At 31.7% G+C, this 12984-nt stretch overlaps 1 protein-coding gene and 1 long non-coding RNA gene across 2 annotated transcripts; one reads left to right on the top strand and one right to left on the bottom strand.

The window, feature by feature from the left end:
- The first annotated feature begins 4123 nt into the window (after positions 1 to 4123).
- On the top strand, positions 4124 to 7547 carry LOC107910336 (receptor-like protein kinase 7). The gene is made up of 2 exons (XM_041088505.1): positions 4124 to 6789; positions 6862 to 7547. Exons 1-2 carry the CDS (start codon positions 4254 to 4256, stop codon positions 7251 to 7253), a joined length of 2928 nt encoding a protein of 975 aa, XP_040944439.1. The 5' UTR covers positions 4124 to 4253; the 3' UTR covers positions 7254 to 7547.
- Positions 7548 to 8795: 1248 nt separating this feature from the next.
- On the bottom strand, positions 8796 to 9474 carry LOC107908347 (uncharacterized). Its single transcript, XR_001686989.2, has 3 exons — positions 9302 to 9474; positions 9083 to 9125; positions 8796 to 8984 (listed from the first exon to the last, which is right to left on the bottom strand). It is a non-coding gene; the product is annotated as an uncharacterized lncRNA (long non-coding RNA).
- Positions 9475 to 12984: the final 3510 nt, after the last annotated feature.

Below are 12984 nucleotides of genomic sequence, written 5' to 3' on the forward strand. Positions count from 1 at the left end.
GTATGATGCATATGTTTCTTCTTTACACAATATCTATACGTAACACCTTAAACTCGGTCTAGACATTACGGCCAGATCTGAAAAAGATACCATGATACTCTTTGAAAATTCATAAATTATTTAGGCTTGTAAAAAACGCCAGATTTTAATGAAAACTATTCCGATTTATTTTAAGTGAAAATATCCTTCTTATTTAATTTGTTAATTTTGTCGATTAAATTTATATCTACAAAACACTCTTGTTTGCAGCAAAACTTTTAGTTAAAATCATTTTGGAGAACACAAGTCGTATTTTGAAAAATCTAATGTTTTGTTGATAGTGAAATTTTGATTTAAATACGATAAACAGTTTAAACAACAAATAAAAGTCCAAAACCAAACAGTCCCACAATGTTCAACAAAACCAAAACAGAGTAAACCAAAATTTAATATAGCATAATTAACAAAAAATGTTTAACCAAGCTCCTGTCGCACCGACCCATCCTAAGTTTGGCGGCTACCGTTGTCGTTTGCATTCGACATGAGTACACCCCCTATAAGGTGCATAATGTAAGCTCGAACGGCATGCATCACCTCCCATTCACTGGCAGTACTCGGCAAATGCTTGAAATTGACCTTTAGCCATAAAAACTTCAAACCCGTAATTTTTCCCTCACTGGGTGAGCGTCCAAGTAAGTCATAGCAAAGGGCGGTTGACCTAGAGATCGAACTTACACCCGTGACCGCATTCCCGTCGATGGGGGAGCCCGAGCTACAGTACAACATCCTGTAGAGTGATGGTGCACTCGCCGCACGACAAATGAAATATGTGGGTCTCCAGACGCCATCGCTCGACTAAAGCGGAAATTAAGTCGTATCGCAAATCAAAAGTCCAGATCAATGCAGCTGATCCGAATCCGGCTAACTCCAAGTATGGCATTAGGCGTTCATCTAGCAGAAACCCTACACTATTAACACGACCCCTCAATGCGCGATATAGGCCCTGACATTATTAAATTAGCCAAATAGTTAATACAATCTAATAATTCCGCAAATGACATGAGTATCAAATAACAATTTCATTACCATCTCATTAATAGTACTTGATGTGTAATTATCATTATTAATCAAAGAACCCATTTGTTGCAAATCTTCAATTAAAAAAATGAATTCATTTAATTTGTTGCAAAAAACACAATAAATAATGTGGAATTTTAGAAATAGAAAAACACAGTAAATATCTCATAATTTCCCATAATTTACCTACAATAAAAAAATTATGTTAGTTTACAATAATAATATAATTAAAATAAATATAAACTATCTAGAGATAAAAAACATACTAATAAAAAAAATAAAAATAGAAACATACCTATTTAGTTTCTTTCAAACAACCTATAACAATAAATTTAATCAACATTTCAATAAATCAATAAAAATTGTCAAATAAATAAAAAAACAAATAAAATTACATTATAAAAAATTTACATTAATAAAAAAATCACAAAATACTAAACTGAACACTAACAATTTATATAACCTAATCATAAATTACTAACAAAAACTATAAAATTATCTTTAAAAAAAATTACATTACTAAAAAATCACAAAACCCTAAACTAAACAGTAACAAATTATAAACTAATCATAAATTACTAACAAAATAACTATAACATTAAAAAAATTACATTACTAATAAATCACAAAATACAAAACACTAACAATTTATAACCTAATCATAAATTACTAATAAAATAACTATAAAATTATTTTTTTAAAAAATTATATTACTAAAATATCATAAAACACAAAATACTAACAATTTATAACCTAATCATAAATTACTAACAAAATAATTCACAAAATAATTTTACATTAATAAGAAATCACAAAATACTAAACTAAACACAGCAATTTATAACATAATCCTAAATTACTAACAAAATAATTATAAAAAAAACTGCATTCATAAAAATTATTAAACTAAAACCATAAACACTAAACATAAACAATTTATAGATAATAATTAATAACAAATAAAATTCACAACATATTAATCAAACTCTTTAAATTAAAAAAATTATTTATTAAAATAATACATACTTTTTTTTCTTTTTTTCTTCTCCTTTCTCTCATTTCTTTCCCTCTTTTCTTCCCCGGTGCCTTCATCTTATGGGGGACCATGCTTATGAAGGGACACATTTCAAAATATTTCCCTTTTGAAGGGACACAACAGTGCTTAGCAGTGTGCATAGCAGACAGGGGGAAGGAAGGTTGGGGCGTGGGCGTTCGGCGCAGGGGTGCAGGTGGTGGATGGGACTAGTGTAATTTTATAAAATTAAATTCTTTGATGTAATTTAACAAAATTAAATGCTTTGATGTAATTTAATAAAATTAAAAGCATGGAATAACTTCAATAAATATAAGGGTAAATTATATTCAAGATCATTAAAATATTAGTAAGTTTACGTTTTGGTTACTTAATTTTAAAAAGTTACAAAATAGTCACTAAACTAATTGAAAGTTTTTATTTAAGTAGTTAGGCTGTTAAGTTTTTTTTTTAATTTGGCAAGCGAGCTCTAAGAGATAATTCGACGATTGGTGCAATGGGTTTGTACCCATCGACGAGTAGAAGAACATATCTTAGATCTAAGTCGATCTGATGATTAGTGTTGAATATCAAAGAAGAAAGTTGTTTTGTTTCTAGTTTGTAGATTCATGGTGCTCAAAGATATTTAATGAAAAAATTGAACTATAAATAAAAACTTTTAAATAGTTCAGTGACCATTTTATAACTTTTTGAAGTTGATTGACCAAAATATAAATTTACTAATAGTTTAGTGACCCTAGTTGTAGTTTACCCTAAATATAAACACAAGTTAACCTCACTATCATGTTAAGAAAGGATTAATGCTCCATCTAGGTGAGCCGTGAAATTAAAAGTAGTAGTAGCACTGAGATTGATTACTACAACGATGAGATTAAAATTAATAGTGGAATGCGTTTTGATTCAAATGTAGTGATGGAGGTGAGATGAAAAAAAAAAGATCATTAATAACATTAATAAAAAAAATGTATCATTACATTACTTTTATAAATTTTAAATAATATTAAATTATAAATAACTTATACTTTTTTAGAATATTTAAAAAAGATATTACCAAAAATTATATTTAAAAAAGCGTAAATAAAATTAAAATGATTGAAAGTTGAAAAGTAAAACAAATAAAAAGAAGATTAAAACAATAATTTCAAGTCTCACTAGATCTTTCCCACTAGCTGAAAATCAAGGGGTAAATGGAAAATAATCCCACTGGAGTGTGCATCTAGAAGGAAATATCAATGAGTTTGAAATAAAAATAAAGTTTGATAAATTCTACTTCACTGGAGGAGTGAAGGTGTAGTAAAAGGGCGAGCTACAAAATTGCTTTAAGGAGAGTTAAAATTTGTAATAACGTAAATTCTAAAAGGACTATAAAAAAATTTACCATTTTTCGGGGATAACTCCACTACGTACACCATCTTTAGCCATTCAATAATGTTGTTGGTTTAAGTTTGAAAGAGAGTCTATTAGGCATTAAAAAATAAACCTATGCTTCTTAATATCATCATTCACATAGTGGGGACACCCTTAGTTCATGGCTCTAAGATAAGATCAACCCAAGTAAATATATGAATATTTTTAGCATAATAACTTATTTTATCATTTAATTAAAAAAATATATTTTAGCTCTTCATTTAATTTTTTTTATCTCTTTTAATTTTTAATTGACGTTGCTTATTAAATCACCCAAAATAAATAAAAAATACATAAATTATCACATCAACAATTAATTAACTTTTTAAATTTAAAAAACTCAAAAAAAATGCGTGTGTAGATGCTAATCATCATTTCCCATATATATAGTTATTTTAATAAAATTAAAAGATACTAATTAATTTACTCTTCCATTAGTGAAGTGATTTCCACTATCATTTTACAGCCACCACCAAGTCATGGTTGTTTACATTGCACTTCCATTATTTCAGAAGTCAATTTGACTGATAATTATTGCATCGCCCACCAACTGCTAAGTCCACAGATTGTGACTTCACTTTGTTATAATTGAAAAAATCAAAATCCAAATCCCCTGTAATAACTCCCTCCAATATAAAGAAAGCCCCTTGTATTAACTCGCTCGCCACCTTTCTTCCAATATCTCACTTGTCTTCTTCTTCGAACCCTTTGAAACCAAAAAGTCTTCCCTCTCGATTACCACTTTCAAATCTTCCGTATGTCTTCTTACGGACAAATCCTTCTCTGTTTTGGTCTCATGTTCTGTTTCTACTTACCCTGTTGTGTAAAATCTGATGAACTCCAAATCCTGTTGGACCTGACATCCGCTCTTAATGAATCAAACACCAATGTTCTTGATTCATGGGAGGCTACCAGTTCTGTTTGTAGCTTCAATGGAATCACTTGCAACGCCCAAGGGTTCGTTAAGGAAATCGAGCTTTCACATCAGAACCTGTTGGGTGTTCTTCCTTTGGATTCAATATGTCAGCTTAAATACTTGGATAAGCTTTCCTTGGGGTTCAATTTATTGTACGGTGAAATCACTGAAGAGTTGGGTAATTGTTTAAAGCTTCAGTATTTGGATCTTGGCAACAATTTTTTCACTGGTTCGTTCCCGGATATATCGTCTCTTAGCAATTTGCAGTATCTTTATTTGAATGGAAGTGGATTTTCCGGCACTTTTCCATGGAAATCGCTTGATAACACGACCAATCTTGCTGTTTTGAGCATTGGGGACAATCCTTTTGATCGAATGGAGTTTCCTGATCAGATTTTGAAGCTAAAAAAACTGTACTGGCTTTATATGGCGAATTGCAGCATCGAGGGGAAGATTCCGCCCGCCATTGGAAACCTTACTGAGCTCATAGAATTGGAGCTTCAATACAATTATTTGTCCGGTGAAATTCCGGCGGAGATTGGTAAGCTTCATAAGCTATGGCAGCTGGAGCTTTACAACAATGAATTGACTGGGAAACTTCCCGTTGGATTAAGAAACTTGACGAAACTGGAATTTTTCGATGCCTCGGCAAACAATCTTGAAGGAGATATTTCAGAAGTGAGGTATTTGACAAACTTGATAAGCCTGCAACTGTTTGAGAACAAGTTTTCCGGCGAAGTTCCGCCGGAGTTGGGTGAGTTCAAGAAACTGGTGAACCTGTCTCTTTACACTAACTTGTTGACGGGTCCTTTGCCTCAAAAGCTTGGTTCTCGGGCTGAATTCAACTACATCGATGTATCGGAGAATTTCTTGACTGGTCCAATCCCGCCGGACATGTGCAAGAAAGGGACCATGAGAGCAGTTCTTATGCTTCAAAACAAGTTCTCCGGCGAAATTCCGGCGAATTACGCAAGTTGCACCACTCTGAAACGGTTCAGAGTCAGTAACAACTCGCTTACCGGAATCGTTCCGGCGAGAATATGGGGATTGCCGGAAGTTGACATAATTGACGTTGCTTACAATCAACTTGAAGGTCCAATTACATCTGATATCAAGAACGCGAAACAAATGGGGATACTGTCAGCTGAATACAATCGGTTTTCAGGTGAACTGCCAGAAGAGATTTCAGAAGCTAAATCATTGGTTAGAATTGAGCTAAACGACAATCAATTTTCCGGAAAAATCCCTCATGGAATCGGGGAGCTTAAAAGATTGAGCAACCTTAACTTGCAGAACAACAGGTTGTCTGGTTCAATACCAGATTCATTAGGTTCTTGTGCTTCCATCAGCAACATAAACATGGCTGATAATGTTCTTTCTGGCAAAATCCCATCATCTTTAGGATCTTTGCCGACATTGAACTCTCTGAACTTGTCTGGAAATCAACTTTCCGGGAAAATCCCAGAGAGCTTGTCGTTGCTCAAGCTGAACCTTGTTGATCTGTCTTATAATCGGTTAACTGGTCCTATACCAAATTCTTTCTTTATTGAAGCATATAATGGTAGCTTTACTGGAAACCCTGGCCTTTGTAGTCCAACGATCCGACATTTCAAGCAATGTCAACCAGATTCCGCCATGTCTAAAGATACTCATACGTTTATAGTTTGGTTCACGCTCGGCGCAACCGTCTTGCTTGTTTCTTTGGGATGCTTCTTATATGTAAGGAGAAAAGAAAAAGACAATAGCCTTTCTTTGAAGGAAGAATCTTGGAACGTAAAGTCTTTCCATGTTTTAACTTTCACTGAATATGAAATCCTTGATTCCGTTAAGCAAGATAATCTGATTGGAAAAGGAGGATCAGGGAACGTATACAAGGTAACACTTCCGAATGGCGTCGAACTTGCTGTGAAACACATACGGAAAAGCCACAGAAAGAGCCTGAGTACGTCTGCGGTTTTCAGCAAAAGTGCCGGAAAGGAAAAGGAATTCGACATGGAAGTGCAGACATTGAGCTCAATAAGACATGTCAATGTGGTGAAGCTCTATTGCAGCATCACTAGTGAAGACTCATGCTTGTTGGTGTACGAGTACTTGCGCAATGGAAGCTTGTGGGATCGATTGCATACGAGTAAAAAAATGGAGCTTGATTGGGATACAAGGTACGAGATTGCAGTTGGGGCAGCTAAGGGGCTCGACTACCTTCATCATGGATGTGAAAGACCGGTGATCCATCGAGATGTCAAATCTAGTAACATATTGTTGGATGAGTTTATGAAGCCTAGGATTGCTGATTTTGGACTCGCCAAGATAGTTCAGAGCAATGGAGCTAAAGACTCGACCCATGTCATTGCAGGCACCTATGGTTACATAGCTCCTGGTATACGTCTATATGTCACTTTTCATTTCTTACATGCATATGTTTGTTAATAGCAAACTATGAATTCTGCAGAATACGGTTACACCTACAAAGTGAACGAAAAGAGCGATGTGTACAGCTTCGGAGTGGTATTAATGGAGTTAGTGAGCGGGAAGAGGCCAATCGAGCCGGAGTTTGGAGATAATAAGGATATTGTGAGTTGGGTTTGCAGCAAAATAAACAACGAAGAGAGTGTATTAAGCATAGTGGACCCAAGAATTCCTGAAGTATTGAAAGAAGATGCAATCAAGGTGTTGAGGGTAGCCATTTTGTGCACTACGAGATTACCGGCAATTAGACCCACCATGAGAACCGTGGTGCAAATGCTGGAAGAGGCAAAACCCTGCAAATTGGTCGGAATTGTTATCAGTAAAGAAGGTGAGCACAAGATAAAGGAAGCAGACAAGTTCAATCTACTGTTATAAAAAGAATCTTGCAAACATTGTAACATATATTAAACACTTTATCAGCTTATCAGTTGTAAAATATTAACTACAGTCTGATATATAGGTATGTCTATTTATATCCATACATCGATCTTAATATATATATACGCTACTATGTATTTTGTTTTCTTCTAAAAGACACCCCTCTCTCTTATTTAGTGTAAATACACTCTTAAGAAGAGAAAGGATTGTATAAAACTGTGATTCCATGTCATATTTATCTCTTTCCAATGGAAGAATAACAAATCAGATTTTTCCTTCTGATTTTCATCATTTTTAGTTGGATTTGAATTTTGTCAGGAGAAAAGAAGCTGAAAATCAGGAGAGCAAAAAACTGATTTGTCTTCTCCCATTAGAAAAGGATAAAATTGACGTGTCATCACAGTTTCATACAATTCTTCCTCCTTCTAAGAATGCTTACTTATCACTTATATTTAATTTGAAGATCTTATAACCTCTTGAGATTTATTTATTGCTTTTATTTTAAATAAAAATATAATTATAAAAAATAAAAATATTGTGCCATTTTTATTATTTATCTATGCATTTTCTATTTAATTTATTCATTTATCAATTTTTATTTATAAAATAATGAAATTTTAATTACATATTGAAGTGTTACAAAATTAAATATATTTATTTTGTCTCATAAAAAATTATTTAACATCAATTAAAATTAAATATTTTAAATATATTTAATTCAATATTATATTAACCTCCAGATTGAATTCATTAGATTATTTTTATGAAGAATTAATTATGTAGTATTATTTAGAAGGTTTTGATGGAAAAGAAATGAATTGAAATATATAAAAAAATTGAATTCATTTACAATTAATATTATAATTAAATTAAATTTTATATCCTACATGTAGTTACATAAAAAAATTGTTTAAAAAACATAAAGAAAAAAAATAATTATTGTATGAATTTTTTTAAAAAGAAATTAGGTCTTAGTTTAATGGTAAGGTTAAGACCACATGTGAGTGTTCAATCAAATCGAGTAAAAAATCTTTGAGTTAGTTAAGTTGATAAGTTTTATTTTATTGTCTTAACTTAGTTTTGAGTTAGTCAAGTTCACAAGTCTTATTTTATCATCCTAACTCGATGTGAATTTTTAGAAGAGTCGAGTGAAACGAAATTCAAGTCGGATAAATTTGTTCAAGTTAAATTAAAAAATTAAACAAACCAAATTGAAATCTTGTTAAGAATATGACTAAATTCCAAGTTAACAACAAATATCTCTATTATAACTATTTTTGTGATTGTACGTATAGTATGCCTTATACCGTCAAACCGATCACATAGAAAGCATGACTTCAATTACTGAATTAATTTTTCACAAGCATACTAATTGCTACGGAATCGAACTATTATGAGCATATTATTTGTTAGTGCATTGTTTCATTAAAGGCATACTAAATGCTATTGTATTGACCTATTTTGAGCATTACATATTGCATTGCATGGGGTGTGTAAGGCCCAATTTTTGTCTGGGCCCGATAACAATAAAAAACCAAATAAAAAATAATAAAAGTCCAACATTAAACAGTCCATAGTCCAAAAATAAAATCCAAAATTATAAGGCCCAATTACATTGAAGCTCGAAGCAGTTTTCAGAAATCCCTAGGGTTTCTAGATCAGCATCAAGCTCCCAGCGCTGCAGCAGCCAAGCCCTCTCCCGCGCGTGCGCTACCTCTAAGCCTGTACCTGCACAGCAAAGATGGCAACAAACAGTATAGGCAGAATAGCAAGAAAATCGAAAAATCAGCGAACAAATGATGCTTTTTAAATTAGATGTTTCTTACCTTTTTCTTTTTCCATAGTCTGCTATAAAAAGTAGACTCAATACTGTAACAGGGAATTAGAAAATCAATAAAAAAATGAGTATTTCACAACATCAATCAAAGAAAAAAGAAAGATAAAATAGAGATTAAAAGTAGCAATTTATTTTCTTTGTTTCGTCTTTTCTTCGATTTGATTTATTTTTTAGTACAAAAAAGTAAAGGGAAAGAAGAGGAAATTACCTCTGCCTTCAGATCCGTGTGAGAAAGAGCCAAAAAGCCCTTTAGGGTGAGGTTTTGACCACCGTTCACGGTGGAATCATGGCGGAGGCGCGGCGGCGTAGAATAAAGCCGAAACCCTAGCAGAGAAATATTAATTTTTATTTTTATTTTTTAGGGTTGTAAATGTTATTTTTTGGGGAAAAATTGATTTAAATAGTGGTACCATACGGTACCGTTTTGAGCAGGGGATATAGGCGCTGAAACGATGTCGTATTGGCCTTGACTAGCGCGACCCAACCCGATCCGAAAGGGATCCGCGTGTTTTTGGGGCCTAAATGGGAAATTTATAGTTTTAGTCCCCTCACTTCTATAACTGATTTAATTTGTTTTTTTAATTTTAATTTTGTCCCCAAAGTTTTTTCTTTGTTACATTTTAACCCAGATTGCAGCGCTGCGTTTTGGAGGAGAAGGGAATATTTTTTATTAAGTCGTCCATGTTATTCGTGCGTCGCATTTTGGCCCTTCTGTTTCATTTTATTTACATATTTTCTTTTTAATTTGGTTTTAAATTCGATTTGATCCTCATTTCAATTTACTCATTTTTTTTATAAAAATTGGTTTAAATATTTTATTCTGCTGTTTTTAATATATTTCTAAATCTAGTATTATTGTAGTAATTAAACTTATTATTATAAACTTATTGTTGTATTACTATTTTAAAAAGTTTTTTTTATATGTACTATTTTACGTTTTTTCTTGTGCTATTATTTTTAGTTTATCATCATAATTATTCTAAATTTATTATTAAAATTTTCACATACTATTATTTTTTTTATGTTATATCACTTAAATTTAACACGTGTTATTTTTATATTTCATGTTAATTTGATATAATTAGTGCATTTTTTAGTTTTATAATATATTTTTTTATTTCTCTGCTATATCTTCATATATATAAAATTTATATGACAATATTTTATACTGTACTATTATATGTGTATATATAATTTTTTATCAAATTACTTTATTTTTTATGTATTATTTGTTTTAAATATTTTATACATGTAATTTGTTGTTGATATTGATGTTTTAGATTTTCTTTCTTTTAGGATACTTTTTAAGTTTGCTATATTTTAGTTGCGTAATTTGCTTAAGTATTTATTTCAATTTTTTTTATTCACTTGCTTTTGAATGTTAATTTTAGTATTCGTATAATATATGATGTATAATTATCATTCTTACATGTTTCGCATTGCTTATCCATATTTATTATTTTTTTAAAATCATTCTATTACATTTATGTCATTTAAGAGATTGCATATAACCAAAATATTGAAATCATTTTTATTCAAAGGTTTTCAAAATAACGTATATTCGGTATTTAAAATTCTCGAGAGGATGGTGCCCTAACTTACTGGGCTTCGATTTTCTTTGTTGAGTTTAAGAAACCGAGTATTTCTTTTTCAATTCAAATGTAAAATTTTCAAATCAAAATTTATTTTGGAAGTTCGAAACATTATGTCCTAACGCATTGGATATGATATTTTGAAATTTCAAAACGAAATTTTTTAGTAAAAATAAACTTGTATATCATCTTTGAAACTTCAAGAAATTGTTCCCTAACTTACGGGGTTTCAATTTCCTCATTAAATCGGGATGATCAACATTTTTACACAAAGTTTCAATAAAAGGGGAATTGTTTTTAAACTTTTTCAAATTTTTCGGCATTTAACTTTAAGATATTAATTAATCAATTAGGTACCAATTTTTGGGCGTTACGAGGGTGCTAATCCTTCCTCGTACGTAACTGACTCCCAAGCTCGTTTTCTCAAATTTTGAAGACCAAAATCATTATTTTAAATCAAAATGTTTTATTAAAATGATTAATCTCAAGGTGACCCGGTCACACCTCGAAAAAAGATTAGTGGCGACTCCATTTTCGTTTTAAAAGTTGACCCCATTTTTCAAAATAAAGGTGGTTTCGACAGGGTGAGACGATATGTAAGGAGGAAGATCTGGCAGTTTATCTGCAAAATAAAAATGATTGTGCAAGTCACAACCATGCGGCAGTTCTCATCTGCAAACCACTGTGAATCCACAACCAGAGGCAGATTCCATCTACAGGGTATTGCTGTGAATCCACAGCCAATGGTAGATTCCATTTGCGGGTACTTGTTGTGTATCCACAGCTGAAAGCAAACTCCATTTGCAAGATTTGTTGTGTATCCACAGCCATGTGACAATTCTCATATGCAAATATTGTTGTGTGACCGCAACCTATGACAGTTGTGATTTGTGAACCAGTAGTGGTTTAACCACAAACCTAGTGTGTTGGTAGATGAAGTTCTAGGGAACTCCCAACGTGGTGTGTAGCAATGAGGTAGGATTTTTTCTGTTAAAGCGGAACTGTATGACATTCATGAAATGTGTGCATACAAAACTGATAATTTCTAAGATGATACATATATATACACATATGCACATTGTTGAATGATCTAAAATGTTGATAGGTTAAAATTGGTATTGCGAATTGTTCTATAAATAGTATTTTTGTATAATAAATTGTTGCATTGATTATTCTTGTGCTAAGTTGATATGAAATAACGATATTCCGAATTGTCATTTGATAGTTATTACTTGGAATTCTGAGATAGTTAAGTGAAGTGTTTTATGTGAAGAAATGTTAATTTGAAGTGCTTTGTGAATGTGTATGTCGAAACTATTTTTTTTGATGAAAAAAGGGGTCGACTTGGATTTTAAAAATGAAAACGAAAATGGGAGTCGCCACCGATCCTTTATGGGGTAAGGTGTGATCAGATCACCTTGAAAATAATTTTAGGTCTGCGAGATTTGAGAAAATAGGTCCGGGAGTCGGTTACGCACGAGGAAGGGTTAGCACCCTCGTAACGCCCAAAATTGGTACCGAATCGATTGTTTAATGTCTTAGTGTCGAAACTTTGAAAAGATTTTAAAATACGATCCTTTTATCTTGAATAAAATGAATTGGATAATAAGGCTCACTTACTTCATGGAAATAAATTGTCACACTCAGTAAGTTAGAGTGCAACATTTCAAATCCTCAAAATTAAGTTTGACTTTTAAAACCTATGCATTTTGAGAAGGATATTTGATTATTTGGGTCAAATGAGAGAATCAAAACCCAATAAGTTAGGGTTCGATTTCACAAAATTCCTAAATATCGAATATTGCCTTTATTTTAAAATTGAGATAACAAGATGTCCTATCTAGTAAGTTAGGATCCAACATTTTGAAATCTTAAGAACTTTATTTTGACAATTGTATGGTTTTAATAAAATGAACACTTGATTATCTAAATTCATCGAGAAGAATCGAAGCCTAGTAAGTTAGGGCCCAATTTTCTCGAGAATCATGAATATCGAGTATTTTGACAATTTGCAAAATAATATGATTTTTTTAAAAAATTGATGAAATCAGATATTTTAAAAATAATGTGATGAGATATTAATGTACAACACGAAACAATAATTAATAAATTAAAGTTTAGATTAATGGTCATCAATAATTTATGAATACAAATAAACAACATAATACATGTACAAATAATAATCACGTATCTCAAACCACGCAAGCATAATTATCAACATTAAAAAAAACCCATAACATTAATAATTAATCTTTAAGTACCTAAAAAGAACAAGAGAAGAAATGATAATCAATGAATT

The sequence above is a fragment of the Gossypium hirsutum genome, chromosome D02 (assembly GCF_007990345.1).
Source record: "Gossypium hirsutum isolate 1008001.06 chromosome D02, Gossypium_hirsutum_v2.1, whole genome shotgun sequence".
In the NCBI taxonomy this organism is placed as follows: Eukaryota; Viridiplantae; Streptophyta; class Magnoliopsida; order Malvales; family Malvaceae; genus Gossypium; species Gossypium hirsutum.

Excerpts from the sequence above, each read along its gene's own strand:
- LOC107910336 (XM_041088505.1), top strand. The coding sequence starts at position 4,254 with ATGTCTTCTTACGGACAAATCCTTCTCTGTTTTGGTCTCATGTTCTGT. Across the intron at positions 6,790-6,861 it reads CTATGGTTACATAGCTCCTG|AATACGGTTACACCTACAAA; the intron begins GTATACGTCTAT and ends TGAATTCTGCAG.